The sequence below is a fragment of the Oncorhynchus clarkii genome, chromosome 3, assembly GCF_045791955.1.
Source record: "Oncorhynchus clarkii lewisi isolate Uvic-CL-2024 chromosome 3, UVic_Ocla_1.0, whole genome shotgun sequence".
NCBI lineage: Eukaryota > Metazoa > Chordata > Actinopteri > Salmoniformes > Salmonidae > Oncorhynchus > Oncorhynchus clarkii.
In genome coordinates, this window is record NC_092149.1 from 11,028,107 (window position 1) to 11,054,936 (window position 26,830).

At 43.4% G+C, this 26,830-nt stretch overlaps 1 protein-coding gene and 1 pseudogene across 1 annotated transcript; one reads left to right on the forward strand and one right to left on the reverse strand.

Moving 5' to 3' along the window:
* The first annotated feature begins 2,603 nt into the window (after nt 1-2,603).
* On the forward strand, nt 2,604-6,906 carry LOC139405709 (protein Bouncer-like). The gene is made up of 3 exons (XM_071148133.1): nt 2,604-2,746; nt 5,739-5,879; nt 6,041-6,906. Exons 1-3 carry the CDS (start codon nt 2,692-2,694, stop codon nt 6,253-6,255), a joined length of 411 nt encoding a protein of 136 aa, XP_071004234.1. The 5' UTR covers nt 2,604-2,691; the 3' UTR covers nt 6,256-6,906.
* Nucleotides 6,907-7,383: 477 nt separating this feature from the next.
* Nucleotides 7,384-26,803, reverse strand: LOC139405710 (mutS protein homolog 5-like; annotated as a pseudogene).
* Nucleotides 26,804-26,830: the final 27 nt, after the last annotated feature.

Consider the following 26,830-nt stretch of genomic DNA (forward strand, 5'->3'; position numbering starts at 1 on the left):
TCTGTCCCACACGGAGATAACCTGTGCATTGTATTTCTGCTCTTGCTGTTGCCTAGGTTTGTTTAACTGTCTCAGTCTGTCTCTGTTACCCCACAATCCCACAAATAGGACAGTTGTTTTAGTCTCCCTCTAATGTCAGTCATACATTTTATTAGAGTTTATGCAGGATCAGTACTGTAGCCCCCCCCCCCCCCCCCCCCCGGTGGGACTGGGAGCACTGTCTCTAAGCTGCTTAACTCCTCGCTGAGTCAGACACGTGTGTTTTACCGAGGAGGGAGACCCTACTGGGGTTACAGGACCAGAGACAGAGGGCTGAATCCTAACATGCAAATCACAACTTTGTGCAAATATCCCATTGATCAGTAGATAGTCAGGATCTCAAGTTAGTGTTTCAACTTGGCACCGCAATAACACCTGGGACACCTGGGACCCACAGCAACAACATCTGGGACACCTGGGACTCACAGCAACAACACCTGGGACACCTTGGACCCACAGCAACAACACCTGGGACATCTGGGACCCACAGCAACAACACCTGGGACCCACAGCAACAACACCTGGGACCCACAGCAACAACATCTGTGACAAAAAGCAACAACATCTGTGACCCACAGCAACAACATCTGGGACCCACAGCAACAACACCTGGGACCCACAGCAACAACACCTGGGACCCACAGCAACAACACATGGGACACCTGGGACCCACAGCAACAACACCTTCACATAAAGTAGGATTTTAATAGCGCCCCCTTTCATGTGGTACATCATTCAGTCAAGTACAGATGTCCATTAGTCATCTAACCCTCATTGTTGATTTAGGACATCTCATTATTCCCTTTGAGGTGTTTAAACATGTTCATGAAATAATGAAGTGTAACAGGCTTTTTCCAGCGGCCCTGCGAGATAACCTAATCCTCCCCACCTGTTCTTTCCTTTGTAACTTTCATATTTTTTGCTTTTCGCAGTGTATTTTTGTAATTACACGGCTCATCTGTAAAATAAACCTTGGTCTCAGCATGACTCCCTGTCAAAATAAGGGTTAAATCAAATAAGTATCAACAGCTGTCTCTCAAAAAACATTCTCTCTGATGATGCTACGGTGTTAGTTTAATATGGGGGAAGTGCAGACATTTTCATGAGCTAGTGAATAGTGACTAGTCAAAGTAGCCCAGACTAGTTACAGACAGATCTTAGTCTTAGCTGATTGGTTAACTAAATGTCTTAGCTTTACAATAACACAGTTAAGTACTTAAGTAAAAATACTTTAAAGTACTAATGAAGTCGTTTTTGGGGGGTATCTATACTTTACTATTTAGCAGTGTGACCTGACTATTAAAAAAAACAAGAACATTTTGCCATCTGGTTTGCTTATACTTTTACTTTTGATATTTAAGTATAATTGAGCAATTACATTTACTTTTGATACTCAAGTAATATTTTACTGGGTGACTTTTACTCACGTCATTTTGTATTAAGGTATCTTTACTTTTACTCAAGTATGACAATTGGGTACTTTTTCCACAGCCCAACACCGTGCAGAACGTTTGGCATTTGCAGAGAACACCAAGATTGGCAAATTCGCCACTGGTGCCCTGTACTCTTCACAGATGAAAGCAGGTTCACACTGAGCACGTGACAGTCTGGAGACGCCGTGGAGAATGTTCGGCTGCCTGCAACATCCTCCAGCATGACCGGTTTGGCGGTGGGTCAGTCATGGTGTGGGGTGGCATTACTTTGGGGGGACGCACAGCCCTCCATGTGCTCGCCAGAGGTAGCCTGACTGCCATTAGGTACCGAGATGAGATCCTCAGACCCATTGTGAGACCATATGCTGGTGCGGTTGGCCCTGGGTTCCTCCTAATGCAAGACAATGCTAGACCTCATGTGGCTGCAGTGTGTCAGCAGTTCCTACAAGAGGAAGGCATTGATGCTATGGACTGGCCCGCCCGTTCCCCAGACCTGAATCCAATTGAGCACATCTGGGACATCATGTCTCGCTCCATCCACCAACGCCACGTTGCACCACAGACTGTCCAGGAGTTGGCGGATGCTTTAGTCCAGGTCTGGGAGGAGATCCCTCAGGAGACCATCTGCCACCTCATGAGGAGCATGCCCAGGCATTGTAGGGAGGTCATACAGGCACGTGGAGGCCACACACACACACTACTGAGCCTCATTTTGACTTGTTTTAAGGACATTACATCAAAGTTGGATCAGCCTGTAGTGTGGTTTTCCACTTTAATTTTGAGTGTGACTCCAAATCCAGACCTCCATGGGTTGATAAATTTGATTTCCATTGATAATTTTTGTGTGATTTTGTTGTCAGCACATTCAACTATGTAAAGAAAAAAGTATTTAATAATAATATTTCCTTCATTCAGATCTAGGATGTGTTATTTTAGTGTTCCCTTTATTTTTTTGAGCAGTGTATATTTAGACAGCTTATAGAGAGCCTCGGTCTTTACCTCTCTGCTCCGGATGGCTGGCCCACTGCGCAGTGTTGCCTCTGACAACAACAGTGATTGGTCTGTGAGAATAGACCGGTATAATGCGTCTTAATCCAATTCTAGCTACAGGGGTGTCTGCTACTGTCAAAATGGAGCTCATTGACTTCCTCAGGGACACTCCTCATTCTGTGGTCTCAACTGGCCCTTCTCTGGATAGTTTGAAGGATTTATTTCTGAAATGAGGGGATTGATGCTCTGTGTTTTTGCCCTGGCGTTGTTAACAGCTTCTGCAGGTAAATCGAGATGAATTGGTCTTTCTCTGATCTGGGTCATAGTATTTAGGTAGGCTATACTTTAGGTATGGGATGAGAAGTTTTTCACACAGAATGTGGGGGACATAAAGTTTAAATGTTCTAATCATATAATTATATTATATATCTTTCCTGATGTTGTTTAACATCAACTACAGACCCAGGTCATTGTAAATAAGATTTTGTTCTTAACTGACTTGCCTTGAACACAATACATCAAATAAAAAACTCAACTGCTACAGCACATATATATATATATCTTATATTTAAATGTGTTCATAAAGCATACATAACACGTAAAGAAGAACATAAACATGACATTGTAGCTACACAGAGCCTCCATGAACATATTCACTACGAAAATAATTATATTATGATGTCATACAAATGTCAGTATCAGTTTTATACAAATACTGGGATTGTTCTGATTGAAGAGGATGGGCTTTTCATGTCTTTAAACACCTCCACCAGTCCTGCAGTCGCTCTCCTGAAGGTAGTTGTGCTTTTTTTACTGAAAAAAGGTTAGGTTGGATGACTCTATGTTTGGGATGATTACGGGAAGAGAAGATAATTACTGGAAGAGAGTTAAGTTGAGGTTGAGTTGGGTGACTCTATGTTTGGGACAGAGGAGGCTGGTGGGATGAGCTATAGGAGGAATGGAATGAATGGAACAGAGTCAAACATGGTTTTCATATGTTTGATACCAATCCATTGATTCCATTCCAGACATCACAATGAGCCCGTCCTCCAATAGCTCCTCCCACCAGCCTCCTCTGGTTTAGGATGATTACTGGAATTAGTTTTAGGAAGCTATTGTAATCCATATAGTAATCATTAGGTCCAGTGTAGTCCTGGTGTGTGCATGCAGGTCTTTGTTCCAACCCAGTGATATAGCAAACACTGGATGAAATACTTCCTAGTTCTAGTTGGTGAGTTTGTGCAACCCCAACCCTCTAGCCAATTAGTGTTCACCTGAGCTGGCAGGGGCTAACAAGCTAACAGGATGAGAGGGGCTGATGACCAGAGATTAGGAACATCACTGAAACTCAGGGTTTGGATTAGCACTAGGAGCTGCTCCCACCAGAGGTGGATGGCCATGCCAGGTGGTAATGGAGCAACAGTATAGCTGGACTAGCTATAAGCAGTAAGTCTAACCCTAATTTGTACATAGGGTTAGACTTACCACCTAAACCTAATTTCCACCTACTGTAGGTGCTCAAAGTGCTTTACAAACTTACCTCATCCACCATTAATGCTTTTCAGTAGAGGGATGCATTGTGGTATACTGCTGGCAGATGAACACAAGATACAGCTACCTAAGAAAATTACCTGACTAAACTACTTTAGTTTCCCCTCTTACTGTAACATCTTGGTGCACTATGCACATTCTTCTGTAGTCTACTATAGACACAGTCTTCTGTAGTCTACAATAGACACAGTGGTTACCGCCAAAGATGCAGTGAGCTACCTTGGATGTGAGTAAGATAGTGACCCATCAGGTGAGAGTATGGCCTTAAAATCTCTCAAAGGTTAACCAAAAAGTAAAGTTTCTGGCTAGGAAATAATGTTGTCATGATAGGAAAATACTACAGACACTGGCAGGGCCCTTTGTGCAGTGTCATTTTGATTAGATAATTGATTATGTGTGTGCCTCAAGAATAAGCTTCAGAAACTCAGAATAAGCAGTGGTGGAAAAAGTACCCAATTGTCATACTTGAGTAAAAGTTAAGATACCTTAATATAAAATGACTCAATTAAAAGTGAAAGTCACCCAGTAATATACTATTTGATTAAAAGTCTAAAAGTATTTGGTTTTCAATATACTTAAGTATCAAAAGTACATGTAATTGCTAAAATATACTTAAGTATCAAAAGTCAAAGTATAAATAATTTATAATTCCTTATATTAAGCAAAGACGAAACCCTTTTCTTATATTTTTAATTTACGGATAGCCAGGGGCACACTCCAACACTCAGACATCATTTACAAATGAAACATGTGTTTAGTGAGTCTACCAGATCAGAGGCAGTAGGGATGACCAGGGATGTTCTCTTGATAAGTTTGTGAATTAGACCATTTTCCTGTCCTACTTTTGGGTTTCAGGGAAAATGTATGGAGTAAAAAGTACATAATTTTCTTTAGGAATGTAGTGAAGTAAAAGTTGTCATAAATAGTAAAGTACAGATACCCGCAAAAACTACTTAAGTAGTACTTTCAAGTATTTTTACTTAATTATGTTACACCACTGAGAATAAGATCATCAATATTGTTCTCAAGCTCCCATTCGGTACCCATGTTCAACCCTGTAGATTCAAGAGCTTCATTGGGAATAACGTATACCTCTATTCTACTCTTGCAGTACTGTGGAACAAATTACCACTGTAAATTAAATCTTTGTCATCAGAGCTTTAAAGCATCACACAAAAATAATGGTTGATTGATTAGGGCTATTTTTCTTTTCAAGAAGTGACCTGGGTTTATTTACATTTTTTATTTATTTACAATGACAGCCTATCCTGCATAAACCATAACCCGGACGACGCTGGGCTAATTGTGCACCACCCTATGGGAATCCCAATCACAGCTGGTTGTGATACAGCCTGGAATCAAACCAGGGTCTGTAGTGACGCCTTGAGCACTGAGATGCAGTGCCTTAGACCGCTGTGCCACTCGGGAGCCTTGGGTACCTCTGTACTGTTGATTATGTTGTAAATATTTGTAATTGTTGATGTTTTTAAAACTGCATTGAGTGTAGTGTGTACAATGCGATCTTGCCCACCTTTCACATTATTTGCCAAAGAGGATCACAATAGAAATAAACCTTCAATCTTTTTTTATGAATGTAATGTTGTCTCCGTTAGGAGCAGCCTTCGACGTTAAATTATCAATTCTATCAATAAAACACTCATGACTTGTAGCGATTATGTCCCTGTGTGAGAGTGTACTGTATATGATATTACCCTGTGGTCCCAGATGAGGATGATCAGGAGGAGCAACGGGAGGAGGGGCCTCTGCAGTGTTTCCGCTGTGACCTGGGCTTCTGGGATGCCTGCTACACCACCAAAACCAACTGCAATATCGGAGAGAAGTGCTACACTGGCCGAGGGAAGGCAGGTGGGTCACATGGATAGACATGGCCGGCGGGTGCTGTGTGTGTGAGTGGGGGCTGTGTGTGTGACATTACGCTGCTGGGTTTTGTGGATTTTTGGCAGAGAAATGTGAAGCAGAGCATATTAGTGTGTTGACAGTGTGTGTGTGTGTGTGTGTTTCTGTAGGTGATGTGCTGGATGTTAAGTTGCTGGGTTGTGTCAAGGCGAAGGAGTGTGAGCTGGTGACCAATGTGGAGCTCTTCTCCAACACAACCATCTACATGATGACAAGGCACTGCTGCGACACACACTTCTGCAACACCGGACACACACTACCCCTCAACACACTTCTCTCCCTGTCACTGACTACAATAACCATCATCCACCTCTCCTCTCCCTGACAGTGACTACAATAACCATGATCCTCACCTTCAACAGACTACAATAACCACCACGCATCATAAAGTCCTCAGCAGCACACATTTATTACATTTTCTGTTAATATTCTGTGTTTATATGTCAAGGAATATGGACAGTAATTAACATATGTGGATGTGCCAGATTGAGGCAAAAGGCTCATGTTCAAACCTTAGAAACTGTCTCTGGGCTCAGGCAAAATTGGTTAGATGGTTTTATGGAATTAAATTTTTAATAAATGTAATTTTCTCATTCTGTTGTTGGCATAAACTACAAAAGGAGACTGGATTTTATTTTATCATATTTATTGAACATTCTGAATTGTAACTGAATAACATAATTCGAATTTACATTGTCCTCAATCTTGGTTGGGATATTTTAAACACGTCAAAATTACTTTTATGTTCTCCTCCAAACCGAAATATTTCCATAGAGAATACTACAGTATCTCCCATTGACTTTAGTGTTATGGTAAATCCTAAAGTAGTATGCATCAATCTCTCAGACCCATAGACACAGATCTAGGATCATCTTAACCTCTCTAAAACCATCAGCATCTTGGGGCAACTTCCTCCTACAGTCAGTGAAGCTGAGGTCATACTGGTATACAGTAGTGTTGCTGTTAGATAGACAACAGCAGTACTGGTATACAGTAGTGTTGCTGTTAGACAGACAACAGTAGTGTTGCTGTTAGACAACAGTAGTACTGGTATACAGTAGCGTTGCTGTTAGACAGACAACAGTAGCGTTGCTGTTAGACAGACAACAGTAGCGTTGCTGTTAGACAGACAACAGTAGCGTTGCTGTTAGACAGACAACAGTAGCGTTGCTGTTAGACAGACAACAGTAGCGTTGCTGTTAGACAGACAACAGTAGCGTTGCTGTTAGACAGACAACAGTAGCGTTGCTGTTAGACAGACAACAGTAGCGTTGCTGTTAGACAGACAACAGTAGCGTTGCTGTTAGACAGACAACAGTAGCGTTGCTGTTAGACAGACAACAGTAGCGTTGCTGTTAGACAGACAACAGTAGCGTTGCTGTTAGACAGACAACAGTAGTACTGGTATACAGTAGTGTTGCTGTTAGACAGACAACAGTAGTACTGGTATACAATAGTGTTGCTGTTAGACAGACAACAGTAGTGTTGCTGTTAGACAGACAACAGTAGTGTTGCTGTTAGACAGACAACAGTAGCGTTGCTGTTAGACAGACAACAGTAGTGTTGCTGTTAGACAGACAACAGTAGTGTTGCTGTTAGAGCAGGTCTCCTCCAGAGGGAAGCAACTCCTCCTTCATGTAGCACTGCAGATCCACACTCTGGTCCTCAAGGTTCACACACAGAAACTTCTTCACTACACAAACACACCTGACAGGGACACACACACAAAGAAAACACCTGTTGGTGATTGTGCGTATGTATTGCAGGCAGAATAACTTATATAAATGTTCACCTGAGCCATCTTTGTTGCAGGTGAATGGTAACAGCTGAATAAGATGAGAAAAAGAGGAAACCTGCACACCGGTCTTGATAGTATCACTGCTCTTTAAAAACTTAACGTATCGACTTCTAGACCTTCCTCAGAGCGTTTGTGAGTGTTTATAATTAGCCACCTTACGTAGACATTGATCCACCCACATCCGTTCAGTGCATCAAATGGGGTTGTTGTCGAGGGAAAATAAGCAAGTGTTACCAAATATAACAATGTGCATTTATTTCATAACTATTCTAATAACGTGTGTAAAACCACAATGAGGACATCAACCTATCAAGTCAGTTTTCATAAATCATTGGTTACAGTGCAAGAAAAAACGTTAAGTGTAAACTGAAGTGGAGGCATTCATTCATGTTCACATTTACATGCGTTCTTTTATCTCAACTTATTTAAATGTAAAATCTGGTGGTCTCACATTGACCCGGTACAGGTACTCCTCGTATTTAGCCTCGTTATTATTGTGTTACTATTTCCTATTTATTGAGGAAATATTTGTCTTATTCTAACTCTGTACTGTTGGGAATGAGCTCGTCAGTAAGCATTACACTGTCTACACCTGTTGTATTCGGCCAAGAACATTTGATTTGACTTTGTGTGTGTGTGTTCAGTGTGAGTGTGTGACTTACTTGTTTGCCTGCTCCTCTGTAGATGGTCGGTCGATGCGTTTAATGGTCTTTCCTGTTCTGTACAGTTCAGATACCTACACAAACACATACATAACTTACTCTTAGTTTGCATTTCTGTTGAAAAAAATGTGATGCCTTATTGTACTTGTGTGCATAGACACAGGAAGTAGTTTGGGAGTGTGGGGGCTGTGTTTTATATATACACATTTTTGGTAGAAAACCCCCCCCCAAAAAAATATTTTTGGGCTGCATTACAGATGCTATATCAGTCCGTTAAAAAAGGACTATTAAAGATGGAGTGCACTACTTTTGTGGAGAAAAAATAAATAAATAGTTTGTAGTTTGTTTGTATCCTGTTTAGTGATTGATTAGTGTGAGTATTAACGAAGTTTAGGCCATGAAACTGTGTGGATGCTAATTTAGAAAGGTTGACCTAATCAGATAAGAGGAAATTGCCTAGGATCAAATGTCAGGCCCAGGACAATGAAGATGGACGGGGTGTGATTCTGACATCTAGCTAAGGATGCGCCCGAGCTCAATTTCGAATCTCATAGCAAAAGCGTCTGAATACTTATGTAAATAAGGTATGTTTTTTATTTGTAATAAATGTGCAAAAAATGTTTTTAAAAAGCTGTTTTCGCTTTGTCATTATGGGGTATTGTGTGTATTTAAGGCTGTAATGTAACATAACGTGGAAAAAGTCAAGGTCTGAATACTTTCCGAATACACTCTCTATATATATGCTGCAGCACCCCTAAATCCCACAGCTATGCTAGTGTGTGTGTGTGTGTGTGGTGTAGCGTACCTCCACTCCTCTCTGTACGAGGCTGGGGGGAAGGCCTGCCAGTGTAGCGATGTTGGCTGCGTAGCTGGAGCGACAGATCCCATCCTTCAGCTGGTACAGAAACACCAATTCATCCCCATCCACCGCTGTCTCCAGAGTCTACGCACACCAAACACACATATCAAGGCTGGAATTCAGTCCAAGGCATGCTTAGGGCAGACAATACACCGTTTAAAGGGTTTTTCCCCAACAAATCCCAGCCTTACATACTGAAAGGGACAGATACCACACACACACACACACACAGTACCAGTAGTGACAGCAGGCCTGAGGAAGGTAGGAGACCCAGCTGTAGCAGACTGTGGAAGTTAGTGGCCAATAGAATGTGAGGAATCTCGGCTGGAACTCTTTTCAACCAATGAGAGATAGATGCCGCCAGAAGGGAAAGCCCATCCACCTGGTGAGAAACAGTTCAACAGTTTACTTGGACCCACATTGAAACACTGAAACATAGAAAGACCCAAAGAAAGGCAAATAACTGGGCAGTGTAAGAGACTTTCTCCTCCATCCCTCCTTTCATGTCTCTCACGTGTTTCATCCCTCTTTCCCTCTCTCTCTCACCGTGTTAGTTCCTTTCCCAAACTCATCAATCAGGACCAGTGAGTGACCGCTGCTGTGGTTCAGAGCATGAGCCATCTGTAGCACAGACATACACACACACATACGTGTATGACACACTGAGAATAGGTAAATGCATGTGTGTCTGTAGTGCAGTGGTGTAAAGTATTTAAGTAAAAATACTTTAAAGTACTACTTAAGTAGTTTTTTGGGGGGTATCTGTACTTTACTATTTATATTTGTGAAAACTTTTACTTTTACTCCACTACATTCCTAATGAAACTAATGTACTTTTTACTCCCATACATTTTCCCAGACACCCAAAAGTACTTGTTACATTTTAAATTCTTAGCCAAATTCACGCACTTATCAAGATAATTTCCCTGCTTACATACTGCCTCTGATCTGGCGGATTCACTAAACACACATGCTTTGTTTGTAAATGATGTCTGAGTGTTGGAGTGTGCCTCTGGCTATCAATATTAAAAAATATAAATAATAATTGTGCCACCTGGTTTGCTTAATATAAGGAATTTGAAATGATTTATACTTAAAAAAATAATAATTATACCCCTTTTTCTCCCCAATTTTGTGGTATCCAATTGTTTAGTAGCTACTATCTTGTCTCATCACTACAACTCCCGTACGGTCTCGGGAGAGACGAAGGTTGAAAGTCATGCATCCTCCGATACACAACCCAACCAAGCCGCACTGCTTCTTAACACAGTGCGCATCCAACCCGGAAGCCAGCTGCACCAATGTGTCAGAGGAAACACCGTGCACCTGGCAACCTTGGTTAGTGCTAGGCCAAATTGTGCGTCGCCCCACGGACCCCCCGGTCGCGGCCGGTTACGACAGAGCCTGGGCGCGAACCCAGAGTCTCTGGTGGCAACCCGAGAGACTCGGGAGGCCCCCATGATTTATACTTTTACTTTTGATACATAATGTAATTTTTTTGGTTGACCTGACCAAATTCACATAGAATTGTGAGTTATAGATCTTTCATTCCCATTGAAAGCAAGTCTAAGAAGCAATAGATCTGTTCTATTTGGGCTATTTCTATGCTTCGCGTTCTTAAATTTGTTTTTGCGTCTTTTACTTTTGGTTTTGTACACCAGCTTCAAAAAGCTGAATATACAATAGTTTTGGTTACGGAAAATATATTTCACAGCGGTTTAGATGGTACAATGATTCTCTACACAATGACTGCTTGTTTTGTCACATAAACTGAAGGCAAACTATTCGGATTTTTGCAACCAGGAAATGGTGGAGCGATTTATGAATAGTGCATCTTGATCTTTAAGTATATTTTAGCAATTACATGTCATTTTAATACTTAAGTACATTTAAAACCAAATAGTTTTAGCATTTTACTCAAGTAGTATTGATATCCTGCCTGGTTGGCCCTGACCGGGGCTATCATTGGACGGGGCCAAAGTGTCCCCCCCCCCGTCTTAACCTCCAGAATCTATACTGCAATAGTCTATGTGCCGGGGGGCTAGGGTCAGTCTGTTATATCTGGTGTAATTCTCCTGTCTTATCTGGTGTCCTGTGTGAATTTAAGTATGCTCCCTCTAATTCTCTCTCTCTCTCTGACTTTCACTTTTACTGGTCATTTTCTATTAAGGTATCTTTACTTTTACTCAAGTATGACAATTTGGTACTTTTTCCACCACTGGCGTAGTGTGTATGTACCTGGTTGAGGTCTATCATGAAGGTGCTGAGTCCTACAGACACAGATTCTCTGCTCTTCATGCGTGTGAAGATTCCGTCAACCAGACCAATCTCTGCCTCCTTTGCTGGCACGTCAGAACCAATCAGAGCCATGAACACAATCAGACCCACCTGACCCAGCCAATCAGAAGGAAGAGAAAGCAATCTATCCTGAAACAATTCAAGAACTGTATCTGTCTTTGACACTTTCTGTGCGTGTGTGTGTGTGTGTGTGTGTGTGTGTGTGCGTGCGTGTAAGTGAGTGAGTGTGTGTGTGTGTCCTTGCCTGTTTGAGGTAGATGCTCTTGCCAGATGAGTTGGGTCCGGTGATGATCTTGACCCGTCCCCGAGTCTCAGAACTCAGGAAGGAGTTAGACACAAACATAGGAGAACACAACTCCAACAGAGGGTGTCTGAGAGAGTGAGAGAAAGAGAGATCTGAGCAACAACAACCCTTATCTGCCTCTCTAACCTCCTCCCTGGATACCCTAGGGGTTCATACAGGTGTCGGGCCAGCTGAAATGGGGTCTGTGTGTGCGTACCTGGCCTGTCTGAGTGTTATCCTGTGGTGGTTGGCCAGAGTGGGGGTAGTGTGTCCGTACTCCTGGGAGGCATGGCTCAGTGCCATCAGACAGTCCAGCTCAGCACTCAGATCCAGAACCTACACACACACACACATAGCATAATCCCACAAAAAGGTAAGTGTGCACACAGAGATACCACATAAAGACGCACACCTTGTACAGACAGGCGCTTCTCTCTAGGACTGTGGTCTGCAGCTGTGTCATAACCGCAGTCTCCATGTCTGAGAGAGAGAGAGAGAGAGAGAGAGAGAGAGAGAGAGAGAGAGAGAGAGAGAGATATTCAGACATGCAGAGAGTATGGTCTACTTATTTTTTTCCAAAAGAGTTTCTTCGGTTGTACGCTAGAGATCTTCACGGGTCCACCTGTACCCGAAAACCCGATCCGAGATCCGAGCAGGTCCGGATCCTGAATTGTAAAGTCAAGGGTCTGGGTCGGATCTCATATGATTGTCACAGGTCTTGGGTATGTGTAATTTTAACTGGCTTGTCCGGAAGGGACAAGTAAATATCCGAAAGCGACTGTCGAAAGCGACAGAAATGGTATAATTTATGCTGCTGGTCTTGCTTTTCAGAAGAGTGGAGATTGGTGTGTGTAGCTTGTTGTTGGCCAATATTAAGTCATCAAAGTGCCAATAGGCTGCAACCACAGTCTCCATGTGTGGCAAAAGTTAGGAGATATCTAATCAACGGAAGATGGAATTAAAAGGCAGACTGCTACTTAATATTTTGAAAAGAGTTGATGTTATTTGTAACTGTAGGATGAGAACGCACACGCACTGCAGCATCAGTTAGCATAGCTAGCTAGCGTTACTAGCTTCTCATCCTGGTTTGATGCCGTCCAAGACTGGTACTACGTAATCATATTGCACCGAAAACAACAAGCCCTTAATCAACAATGCAGTTCAAGAAATAGAGTTAAGAAAATATTTCCTAAATAAACTAAAGTAAAAAAATTAAAATAACAAGAAAATTACATCACAATAATGAGACTATATACAGGGGGTACCGGTACCGAGTTAACGTGCGGGAATACAGGTTCGTCAAGGTAATTTGTAAAGTGACTATGCATAGATAATAAACAGCGAGTAGCAGCCGTGTAAAACCAAAGGGGGGCGTGGTCAGTGTAAATAGTCCAGGTGGCCATTTGATTAATTGTTAATAATAGCAGTCTTATGGTTTGGGGGTAGAAGCTGTTAAGGAGCCTTTTGGTCCTAGACTTGGCGCCAGTACCACTTGCTGTGCGTTAGCAGAGAGATCAGTCTATGACTTGGGTGGGACTGGGGTCTTTATATCCTGTTGAGGCAAGGGGGCAGTATTTTCACTTTTGGATGAAAGGCGTGCCCAGAGTTAACGGCCTCCTACTCTTTCCCAGATGGGAATATATGCATAGTATTATTACTGGTGGTTAGAAAACACTCCGAAGTTTCTAAAACTGTTTGAACTATGTCTGTGAGTAAAACAGAACTCATATGGCAGACAAGAACCTGAGAAGAAATCCAAACAGGAAGTGAGAACTCAATATAGAAAACAGTGCCATTGGATGTCCATGTTAGATATGGATGAGCATGCACTTCCTAGAGCTTCCACAAGATGTCACCGTCTTTAGAGTCTGGTTGTATGATTCTACTATGAAGAAGTGGCTCATAATAGCTCTTTGTGTGGGTGGTCTGGTAGAAAGCCTCGGTCTCATTACGCGCGGTCACGAGAGAGTGTCTTACTATTCCTTTGCGTTTCGTCAGACAATGAAATTCTCCGGTTGGAACCTTATTGCTGATTAATGTTTAAAACCTCCTAAATATGGATTGCATACATCATTTGACTTGTTTCTACGACCTGTAACGGAACTTTTTGAGTTTTTGCCTGGAGGAATTGCTCGTGCTTTTTGAGGATTGAATGCTGGGCTGAACAAGCTAACAAGTGGCTAAATTATGGGCTTTTTGGAACAAATCAATCATTTGTTGTCAAACTGGGATTCCTGGAACTGCCTTATGATGAAGATATTCAAAGGTAAGTGAATATTTAGTGTTTTTTGTAGCTTCTGTTGACGCCAAAATGGCGGCTATTTCTTTGGGTTCTGAGCGCCGTTCTCAGATTATTAAGTTTTTAAAGAAATCTCACACAGTGGTTGCATAGAGGATACATTTATCTTTAATTCTGCGAATAACACTTGCATCTTTTATCAATGTTTATTGTGAGTATTTTTGCAAAATCACCGGATGTTTTGGAATCAAAACATTTCTGCACGTAACATGCCAATGTAAACTGAGATTATATATATATATAATAATTATATATATATGCACATTATCGAACAAAACACACAAATACATGTATAACATGATGTCCTATGAGTGTCATCTGATGGAGATAATCAAAGGTTAGTGATTCATTTTGTCTATATTTATGCTTTTGTGACTGTGAAATACCGCTCTGTGTGTTTTTGAATTTGGTGGTCATCTAACATAAATATAAGTTGTGTTTTCGCTGTAAAACATTTTAAAAATCGGACACGATGGGTAGTTTAACAAGATGTTTATCTTTCATTTCCTGTATTGGACTTGTGAAAGTTAAATATTTCTAAATAATATTTTTATCAGCTGAATGGGAGGGCGTGTTCCCTTCAAGGAACTCCTTGTGCCCCCCTAGCCCCAACAGGTTTTAACAATCTTTTGGGCCTTCCTCTGACACTAGTATACAGGTCCTAGATGTCACGAAGATTGGCCCCAGTTTTATTTTTATATCACCTTTATTTAACCAGGTAGGCTACTTGAGAACAAGTTCTCATTTACAACTGCGACCTGGCCAAGATAGAGCAAAGCAGTGTGGCACATACAACAGAGTTACACATGGAATAAACAATAAAAAAGTAAATAACACAATAAACAAGTCAATGACACAGTAGAAAAAAGAAAGTCTATATACAGTGTGTACAAAAGGCATGAGGTAGGCAATAAATAGGCCATAGTAGCGAAGAATTACAATTTAGCAGATTAACACTGGAGTGATAAATGAGAAGATGATGATGATGTGCAAGTAGAGATACTGGTGTGCAAAATAGCAGAAACGTAAATAAAAACAGTATGGGGATGAGGTAGGTAGATTGGGTGGGCTATTTACAGATGGACTATGTACAGCTGCAGTGATCAGTTAGCTGCTCAGATAGCAGCTTCAGAGATTTTTGCAATTCGTTCCAGTCTCTGGTAGCAGAGAACTGGAAGGAAAGGCGGCCAAATGAGGTGTTGGCTTTGGGGATGATCAGTGAGATATACCTGCTGAAACGTGTGCTATGGTGGGTGTTGTTATCGTGACCAGTGAGCTGAGACAAGGCGGAGCTTTACCTAGCATAGACTTATAGACAGTGGTGGGCCGTCAAGGCCAGCAAGGCCTTCTCTGCTGGCCTAAACATCATCAGAATATATATTTTTTTAAATATATATTTTCCCACAAATATGTATTAAATTATCCCCCAGAGTAAGAGTTATACTCTTCATTTCATAGCTTTCCTCTTGGTTGCACTGCTTCCAGCCCCAGGTTGAGATTTGGAGGGCTGGTCTTTATGTTAGATATTTTATCCAATCATATTCAGCCATCATGTGTTGCTAGGGGTCTAAAACCTGCCCTCAGTCCTTCAGAATCAACAGTGCGGGTGCTTGTAGCTTAAAGTGAAAGGAAATTAAAATTTAGTGTCAACCAATCAGCTTTAGAGTTGGCTATTGTACGCCTGCTGGCTGGCTCCAGTGTTACACGGGAGCCAGCTAGCAGGCGTAGTGCGTGCACGTCTTTTGATTGGATTACCAATATTGAGAGGCAGGTCCTATATGGGCAGGTCTATGCAGAACCTCAGAACTAGGAAACTGAATTTGATAAACAAATTAATTCTCGTACTACTAAGCCGTTTTTTCAACCCACAATGGCGAAAGGAGGAGAAGATATCGATTTGGTCGAGGATATAATTATAACGCCATTCTCAAGACAAACTTTTCAAGAAAAGTTAGAAATTGTCAGGAGAGGTCGCCCGACGCCGACGCTACAAAGCCTGTCACAGGCAGGAAAGGGGTTCGTTCGCCACTTTCAAAGTCACAACTACGAGCGCCCTGGCTCACAGGCTCCGAGAAGCACTGCAAACTGTACTGCTGGGAATGCCTATTATTTGCAAGTGATCGATTTGGTGTTTGGAGCCACACTGGCTTTGCAAACTTGAGTTGTCTAACCAAGGCAGCAACGAGACACCAAAGTACGGCTGGGCACTTACAAGCAATGGTGCTTTTGAAAACTTTTGGGGACACCCGAGTGGATCTACAGCGCAACGAACAAGCGTGCAGGGCAACGGGAGCTGCACAATGAAAAGGTATTGTACTCTTCCCCTGCAATTCTCTGAATAAAAATGTAAATTTCAAGGTGACGCAACGCCTGGTTATACTGTGTTTGTCTAAATGTATAGTGTCTAGAGCCATGGCATCATAATGATGGTAATAAGAGGTGGATTAATTCGGGTGGGACTGTGTAGGACCTCACTGAAGGCCCAGGCCCACGGCACGCCACTGCTTATAAGTTTGGCGGCGTGAGTGAAGGAGGCTTTGTTGCGAAATAGAAAGCCGACTCTAGATTTGATTTTAGATTGGAGATGTTTGATATGAGTCTGGAAGGAGAGTTACAGTCTAGCCAGACACCTAGGTATTTATAGTTTCCCACATATTCTAGGTCAGAACCGTCCAGGGTGGTGATGCTAGTCGGGCGGGCGGGTAGCAAACGGTTGAAAAGCAGGCATTTGGTTTTACTAGCGTTTAAGAGCAGTTGGAGGCCACGGAAGGAGTTGTCATGACTGTCCTGATCAGGTCAGGTTACAGGAGACCACAACCCTACAGATTATCTCTCAACTCCAACAGAGGAGGAGAGATCTAGGGGTCTGAAGATGTGGGGGGGTTTTATGACCCCTCACGACCCTGGTAAATCTCAGGCCACAGACAAATTCCTTTGTCCTGTTACTATTGAGAACCAGCCTCAGAACATTAAACAGGAACAATGGTTTCCGTCAGCCACAATGGTGGTCATGACGATAGATGGAATATGAAAATGTACGTAATTTTTGTTTTGTTATTAAAGGTTAATAGATTACGTTCTTACGTAAACATTGTAACATGAAGAATTTTCCTAGTAGATGTTTGATGCTTATACATTGTATGGAAAATATCAAAATCGAAGAGAATGTTTTGGGGAAGATGAAATGTTAAGTTAGTTGTCTAAAATTGGATTTGAATCAAATCTAGACCTTGCCTCATTAACTTGGTACGCCCAGAGAATTGCCCCAAAGGAGGTTACGCCCATAGAATTTACAGGGAGACTACGTGACCCAAGCTGCAACGAACCCAGAACGCAACGCAAGTTTGAAGACAAAGAAAGCCTTTTCTACCCAAGCTACGGATGAGTAGCTGTGTCTAAGCGGGTGAATTCAAGTCGAACCACCTAGCCTCCATCTCCCATCGAATCGTGGTATCTAAAGGGTTTCATTCCTATGTTGTGAGCTCTGCGCTACAGAGCTGTCTGTCCTCAGAAGACCCCTTCCAGAGCAAAGGGTGAGGAAACAGACTCCTAAGCCAAAAGGACACTGACATCGGGAGGACGATCAGAAAGGTGCGCAGAGTAGTGCGTCATCGTGCAGTCTGAATGTTCTACGCAGAGAATCCTCGGAGATCATCCCCACGTAATTACATCATTATATTCTGACCCATAAGAGCGGCAGCTTGGGGCAAGGCTAGGGTTAGATTAGCAAAGCTGACAAATTCACCCAAATGTATATTTCTCGTGTGCTTTCTTTTTTCTCTCCATTTTGAAATCCCCATTGTGGGTAACACGCGCCATAGTGTGTTGGCCCGTTATATTAAGTTCTAATCAATATCCTATAATGTGTTTTGTCTATGTGTATCTTTTATCATCATTTTAGCTTTTTAGTAAATAAATATACAACTAAGATTGGTGTGGTACGAACTCATTGGTGAGACCCGGGTCCGTGCAGATTCACGGGCTATACGACGTTCAGAACGAGATTGGTAGAGGCAACTGGTTAATTAGCGGCTGTTGTAAAATAAATATTCTGATATTCTTTGAGTTAATTTGGGAAATAGAAACTCAATAAAAACAAGTTTTCACATGGTGCCCCAGGTTAATGAGTTAATAATGGCTTGATTCAGTTAATCATGCAATTAGAAACTTTAATCATTCGATGAACAACAGTCGTCACATTAACTAATACAACGTCACGACAGACGCTGTATGGCATTGAACCTCGTTTGGAGGCAAGTTAGCACAGTGTCCTAGGAAGGGCCAGAAAGTATACAGAATGGTGTCGTCTGCGTAGAGGTGGATCAGGGAATCACCCACAGCAAGAGCGACATCATTGATGTATACAGAGAAAAGAGTCAGCCCGAGAATTGAACCCTGTGGTACCGCCATAGAGACTGCCAGAGGTCCGGACAACTGGCCCTCCAATTTGACACACTGAACTCTGTCTGCAAAGTAGTTGGTGAACCAGGTGAGGCAGTCATTAGAGAAACCAAGGCTATTGAGTCTGCCGATAAGAATACGGTGATTGACAGAGTCGAAAGCCTTGGCCAGGTCGATGAAGATGGCTGCACAGTACTGTATTTTATCGATGGCGGTTATGATATCATTTAGTACCTTGAGCGTGGCTGAGGTGCACCCGTGACCGGCTTGGAAACCAGTTTGCACAGTGGAGAAGGTACGGTGGGATTCGAAATGGTCAGTGATCTGTTTATTAACTTGGCTTTCGAAGACTTTAGAGAGGCAGGATAGATATAGGTCTATAGCAGTTTGGGTCTAGAGTGTCACCCCCTTTGAAGAGGGGGGTGACCCTGGCAGCTTTCCAATCTTTAGGGATCTTGGACAATACAAAAGAGGTTGAACAGGCTGGTAATAGGGGTTGCAACAATGGCGGCGGATAGTTTTAGAAAGAGAGGGTCCAGATTGTCTTGCCCAGCTGATTTGTACGGGTCCAGGTTTTGCAGCTCTTTCAGAACATCTGCTATCTGGTTTTAGATTAAGGAGAAGCTGGGGAGGCGCGGGGGGGGGCTATTGGCCGGGGTTGGAGTAGCCAGGAAGAAGGCATGGTCAGCCATAGGGAAATGCTGATTGTAATTTTCGATTATCATGGATTTAACGGTGGTGACAGTGTTACCTAGCCTCAGTGCAGTGGGCAGCTGGAGGAGGTACTCTTGTTCTCCATGGACTTCACAGTTCCCAAAACTTTTTGGAGTTAGAGCTACAGAGGGCAAATTTCTGCTTGAAAAAGCTAGCCTTTGCTTTGCCTTATAGTCAGATGCCGAGCAGTTGCTATACCAGGCCGTGATGCAACCAGTCAGGATGCAGCTGTAGAGCTTTTTGAGGATCTGGGGACCCATGCCAAATCTTTTCATTCTCCTGAGGGGGAAAAGGTGTTGTCGTGCCCTCTTCACAACTGTCTTGGTGAGTTTGGACCATGATAGTTTGTTGGTGATGTGGACACCAAGGAACTTGAAACTCTCGACCCGCTCCACTTCAGCCCCGCGATGTTAATAGGGGCCTCACCAGCCCTCCTTTTCCTATAGTCCCAGTTGTCTTGAAAGCACAATAAATCTAGAGAATGCCAGACTGATGACAAAATTTGCCCACAAAGGACCGCCGCGCCACCTTCCTGCTCAAGTGAGCACAGCATATAACAAGTTGAGTCCAAAAATGTATTGTATGCCGCTGCATAAATTATGTAATATGGCAGGGAGATATGTATACTGTAGCTAAGACAGTAATACTAAGTGAATGTTGTGTAGTAAGCTGTTAGTAGCCCATGTGCCTCACCCAAATAATTTGGTCTATTTTCACTTCTTAATTTTGTTCTGACTTGGTGGTGCACATGTAGACTATAACCTGTTTTTTTTAGAAATGTAATCATTGAATATTGTAAGACCTTTCATTGTCTGCTTATATGCCCCATTTATTTATCATAAGTTTTGACTTGGTGTACAGGGAGAACACTAAGAACGGCCCATGTTCTGAATTATGTTGCTATACATTTCAAAAGTGCTGAACAAATAGTTACAGTGGGGCAAAAAAGTATTTAGTCAGCCACCAATTGTGCAAGTTCTCCCACTTAAAAACTTCAACTATGGAAAGACAAAATTAGAAAAAAAAAATCCAGAAAATCACATTATAGGATTTTTAATGAATTCAATTGCAAATTATGGTGGAAAATAAGTATTTGGTCACCTACAAATAAGCAAGATTTCTGGCTCTCACAGACTTGTAACTTCTTCTTTATGAGGCTCCTCTGTCCTCCACTCGTTACCTGTATTAATGGCACCGGTTTGAACTTATACTTATCAGTATAAAAAAGACACCTGTCCACAACCTCAAACAGTCACAATACTCCACTATGGCCAAGACCAAAGAGCTGTCAAAGGACTCCAGAAACAAAATTGTAGACCTGCACCAGGCTGGGAAGACTGGGAAGACTCAATCTGCTTGGTTTGAAGAAATCAACTGTGGGAGCAATTATTAGGAAATGGAAGACATACAAGACCACTGATAATCTCCCTCGATCTGGGGCTGCACGCAAGATCTCACCCCGTGGTGTCAAATTGATCACAAGAACGGTGAGCAAAAATCCCAGAACCACACGGGGGGACCTAGTGAATGACCTGCAGAGAGCTGGGACCAAAGTATCAAAGCCTCTCATCAGTAGACTCAAATCCTGCAGTGCCAGACGATTTTGAGTGAAAACCTCCTTCCATCAGCAAGGGCATTGAAGATGAAACGTGGCTGGATCTTTCAGCATGACAATGATCCCAAACACACCGCCCGGGCAACGAAGGAGTGGCTTCGTAAGAAGCATTTCAAGGTCCTGGAGTGGCCTAGCCAGTCTCCAGATCTCAACCCCATAGAAAATCTTTGGAGGGAGTTGAAAGTCCATGTTGCCCAGCAACAGCCCCAAAACATCACTGCTCTAGAGGAGATCTGCATGGAGGAATGGGCCAAAATACCAGCAACAGTGTGTGAAAACCTTGTGAAGACTTACAGAAAACGTTTGACCTCTGTCATTGCCAACAAAGGGTATATAACAAAGTATTGAGATAAACTTTTGTTATTGACCAAATACTTATTTTCCACCATAATTTGCAAATAAATTCATTAAAAATCCTACAATGTGATTTTCTGGATTTTTTCCCCTAATTTTGTCTGTCATAGTTGAAGTGTACCTATGATGAAGATTACAGGCCTCTCATCTTTTTAAGTGGGAGAACTTGCACAATTGGTGGCTGACTAAAAACTTTTTTGCCCCACTGTATATTGACTATGTCTGTCCTAGCTTGCTCATGAATGTCTTAATCAAAATTACGGATTGCCTGTTATTCGCTTGTCATCCCCTTATGCCATAGTTTGTACATCTCAATTGTCAATAGAAACCACATTTTTTTAAACAAGTCAACCATTTCCAGGCTGTATCCCATCCAGCCGTGATTGGGAGTCCCACAGGGCGGCGCACAATTGGCCCAGCGTCGTCCAAGTTTGTCCCGGGGTAGGCCGTCATTGTAAATAAGAATTTGTTCTTAACTGACTTGCCTAGTTAAATAAAGGTTACATATCAGCTATGTTTTTTTAAAGGCAGTAAATGAGACTGAATTAACTGTTTCGCTGACAGACAAGTCTCCGCTGACAGCCAGGTGTAGCAGTGGCAAGATGTTGGGACTGCTGTTGGGACAGCTTTATGGAAGCCCTAACAGTTATTGGGCACCGTTTGTCACCGTTATAGTGCAATTAATGTATTGTTAAGTGTCGTGTTGTGTAGTGGCTTTGCTGGCATGCATCCCACAATAGTTTTTTTTCGATCCACCAAGATTTACATGCTAAAATCGCCACTGGTACCAACGCACATTGACTTGGTACCTGTACCCCCTGTATATAGCCTCGTTACTGTTATGCAATTTTATTGTGTTACTTTTTATTAACATTTTTACTTTAGTTTATTTAGTAAATATTTTCTTAACTCTCATTTCTTTCACTGTATTGTTGTTTATGGGCTTGTAAGTAAGCATTTCATGGTAAGGTTGCATGTTGCATTCGGCGCATGTTTGATTTGTTTGCTGTTTTTGATACCATTCCACTTCATTAGCATGAGCCCGTTCTCCCCAATTAAGGTGCCACCAACCCCGTGGTATATATATTTATATTCCGGTCTCTGACATTGCTCGTTCTGATATTTATTTTTCTGGATTATGTTTGTCCCCATTTTAGAGAGGACAGAGAGAAACGAGAGAAGAGGAGCGAGAGAAAGAGGGGAGGGCTGACACACTGTGACACCAAAGGTCAGGCTAAGTCTCCCAGCAGGTCATCTAGCTCCTTGGTTCTCTGACTGCGGTAGTGCAGACGCTCTTCAGACACACACACACACACACACACACACACACACACACACACACACACACACACACACACACACAGTGGGAGCAAACATACACATGTATCATACACGCACCATGAAGTCAAGGCCCTCTCTCAAAGTCCTCTTTCTCCACCATGCTGGGCAACCGAGGGACTGAGAGCAGGAACCCTATCTGAGAAAGAGATAAATAAATTATGTTGATAGTATAGGACATCCAGATTACAATTTAACCTCATTTTATGGATATTTAGAAAGCATCGGCATCTTGTTGATCCTGACAGTCAGCAAGGTACACTTTAGATTTATTTGATTAGCATTTAGCATCCTTGTTATCGTGTAAACCAGGGATGGGTAACCTCATGATGGATGTCAGATCAGGGGGATGTACAGACAGACAGTAGTAGTAGTAGTAGATGTCAGACCAGGGGGATGTAGACAAACAGTAGTAGTAGATGTCAGACCAGGGGGATGTAGATGACGCAGCAGGAGGGGATGCGGGTGTCCAGGTGCTCCAGCTCTCTGCGAGCCACGTCCGTCAGGAAGTCAGACAGTCCCATCATCCTCCTCTTCTCTGGCAGAGGGAGCAGACGGAGGTGATTAAGATGACCCTAACCTTCAGCTAACATAACCCTAATGGTATGAACACTCACTCTCGTCTATAGCAGGGTCCACATTGGGTTTGACAGTGAAACGGTTTTCTGCTAAACTGCCCTCAAAGTCCACCTATACAAGACACAAATCACAGAATAAAATGAGAATGAAACACATTGACATCCAGAACATGGGAGCTGCACCTGACGTGTGTACTGTGTGTCCCACCACTCTGCTGATGAGCGAGGCGATGTAGTAAAGGTCATCTGAGAATCCCTCACTGATCTCCTGGAAGAGTTGGATGGACTGAGGCAGGGAGCGCACTGTGTCCCTGATACACACCGCACTATACACTGTCTACAACACAGACACACACACAAACACACACTATTCACACTGCACCGTAATTTGTCTAATACACATTCAGACATGCTATTCATATAGATAAATGGCCGTAGAACTCCTACCTTGTAGAGACCCTGCCAGTCAGAGACTTTGGTGTGAGACAGAGACATCGAACGCAGGAGAGTCTACAGCAGGAGAAATAATACTCTTTATTACAGAAAATTCATACTCATAACTGATGTTGCAGACTGAGGCCTGCATGGCGCTGAGGGGTAAAGTTCACAGGTCATGGTTACCGGGATGTTCCTGATGTTGCGTAGGGAGGACTGCAAAGTGTTTAGGGAGTCAGAGTTGCGTGGACAGGAGAAGAATCTCACAACTTCCTGTCTCCTGTTCAACACCGCCAGGTCACAAGTAGGCCTCAGAAACCACTGGCTGAGAGGGAGAGAGGATTTCACAATAACCAACATCTAGCAGAACAAGGAGGGGTAGAGATTATGACTACGCACCACAAACAGGTACTGAGGTATTGATTATGTTTCTCAGATATAATCTGTGTGTGGTTGGTTTCTGACACTTCAACCATGAGAACAGGTTTTCCTCACCGAAGCAGTTTGGAGCCAAACTTGCACCTGCAGTGATTCAGTATCCCTGAAACAGAGACACCAACACTCATGACATTGTCACTACAGGAAACACGACTGAGAGATCACCGCTTCTCATAATGCGAGTGTGAGAATGTACTGACATCACATCAGCGCATTAACTTCCCATAATGTGTGTTACCATAGAGACTGAGCCCTTCCTTCTCCCCAGACTGCAGCTTGTACACAGAGGGGTGCAGCTCCGACTTGAAGATCTGCAGTACGCTGGAACACACACAACAAACATGGCCGAGTGTGTGTGTGTGTGTGTGTGTGTGTGTTTGTCTCCAGGGGGACTGACCTGTAAGTATCCTGGTCCACGTACACTACATCTTTCCTGTAAGAGGAATGAAATTCAGATGTGAAAAAAACATTAAACCACAATACATATACACAACTGACCTATCTCTCTGCATGTGTGTTTTGTGTGTGTGTCTTACAGTGTGTAGGTGTGGAACTGTAAGATGGGGACTCCCACACTGCTGTCCTCTAGCTCCACTCCCACTCTCCTCCTGTCCAGACACTTCAGCAACGCACCTACTGACCGCAGCTAGGACACACACACACACAAATAAACACACACACACACAACATTTTCAATTGAATCTCAAATGTCAGTGTGAGGTTATTTTCCTGGAACAAGGGGGAGGAGAACTCACCATGAGGGGGGAGGAGAACTCACCATGAAGAGGGGAGGAGAACTCACCATGAAGAGGGGAGGAGAACTCACCATGAAGAGGGGAGGAGAACTCACCATGAAGAGGGGAGGAGAACTCACCATGAAGGGGGGAGGAGAACTCACCATGAAGAGGGGAGGAGAACTCACCATGAAGAGGGGAGGAGAACTCACCATGAAGAGGGGAGGAGAACTCACCATGAAGAGGGGAGGAGAACTCACCATGGAGGGGGGAGGAGAACTCACCATGAGGGGGGAGGAGAACTCACCATGAGGGGGGAGGAGAACTCACCATGAGGGGGGAGGAGAACTCACCATGAGGGGGGAGGAGAACTCACCATGAGGGGAGAGGAGAACTCACCATGAGGGGAGAGGAGAACTCACCATGAGGGGAGAGGAGAACTCACCATGAGGGGGGAGGAGAACTCACCATGAGGGGGGAGGAGAACTCACCATGAGGGGGGAGGAAAACTCACCATGAGGGGGGAGGAGAACTCACCATGAGGGGGGAGGAGAACTCACCATGAGGGGGGAGGAGAACTCACCATGAGGGGGGAGGAGAACTCACCATGAGGGGGGAGGAGAACTCACCATGAGGGGGGAGGAGAACTCACCATGAGGGGGGAGGAGAACTCACCATGAGGGGGGAGTCGAAGGAGAAGAGTTAGGAGATTCTCTCTCTCTCGGAGTAAGCCTCTGCTTACTGACCTCCAGACCTGTGGTAAAAAGAGGGAGAGAGAGAATCTGTAACTGAAAACTTGACTAATGATGTTCAAAAGTTACACTGAGAACAATACCTAGTGTATTGCTACAGGCAAGGCAGCTGTTCTTACCAAAGTCCACATAGGGATAGGTCACCACCTCAGGCCTGTAGTCTGGGTTGGCCCCTGGAAGCAGGGAGAAGAGAGGGAGTCAGAAAGAGAGAGGGGGATAGAAGAGAGTGAAAAAGAAGAGTTAGAGATAGAAGAGAGCTTGAGAGAGAGCGATAGAAGGGCAAGCAGATAAAGTGAGAAAGGGGGAGAAAGTGCAAATGTATAAAGATTTTTTTAGCATTAACCTTTACCCTCCACCTTAACCATCACCCCTCCCCGGCCAGCCTAAAGTTTTCCCTTCCCCAGTCCTCCCTGTGCGGTGCTCCTTCTCACCCAATCCCTGCATGAACTGGACCATGCAACGTTCCTGCTTAGCACTGGTAATGATCACATGAGGGCTCACCTCCTGAACCACTGAGAGAGGGAGGGTGAGAGGGGAGGGGGGGAACAGGGGCAGGGGACCGGGGACAGGGGGAAGGAGAGGAGAAGAAGAGGAGAACAGGGGGAGGGAGAGGGGGAGAGGACAGGGGAGAAGGGGACCAGCGGGAGGGAGGGGGAGAGGACAGGGGGAGGGAGAAATGTGTTTGGGTCAGTTAGTAGTTTAGGTGTGGGTACTGACTACCTCTGGTTAGTGTGTGTAAGTGTATGTGTGTTTAACTTTAGTATATACCTCTGGCCAACAGTTGGAGCTCGTGGTTGTCTGAGGTGTCAGGCATGTAGTGCAGAGTGAAGTCTCTGCTGTCATAGAAACACAACCCCAACTGCCCATGCTGGGCAAACACACTCAGCAACACCTGGACACACACACACATTATCTTAATCTGCCTTGGCCCATTGTTTGTAGTTGGTTTAGCACACATGACATGTGTGTGTGTGTGTGTGTGTGTTCACTGTTGCTCTCACCTCATGTGATTCTTCCTCCTCCTCCTCTTCTCTATTCATATTGGGGAGCCCAGACAGGGCTCTTCCTTTGACATCACCAGGCACCGTCATATACTCTCTAGGCTACACAAAGACACGCAGACAACTTTGGCCTGAACTTTGTCACGTCAATCATTATATCATAATTTGGCTACTGTTAGTTTGCATATAGAATGTGCGCCTCAGTTATGGCATGTCTGTTAGTTAGCAACTTACCGGTGGCCTATCTCAACTGACTTTAACGTTTACTCGGCTTTTTGCTGCTGTGTGTGTAGTTGATTTTAAGCGCGTCTCTCACTGTGATCTGGCAGCGGGCGCGAGGC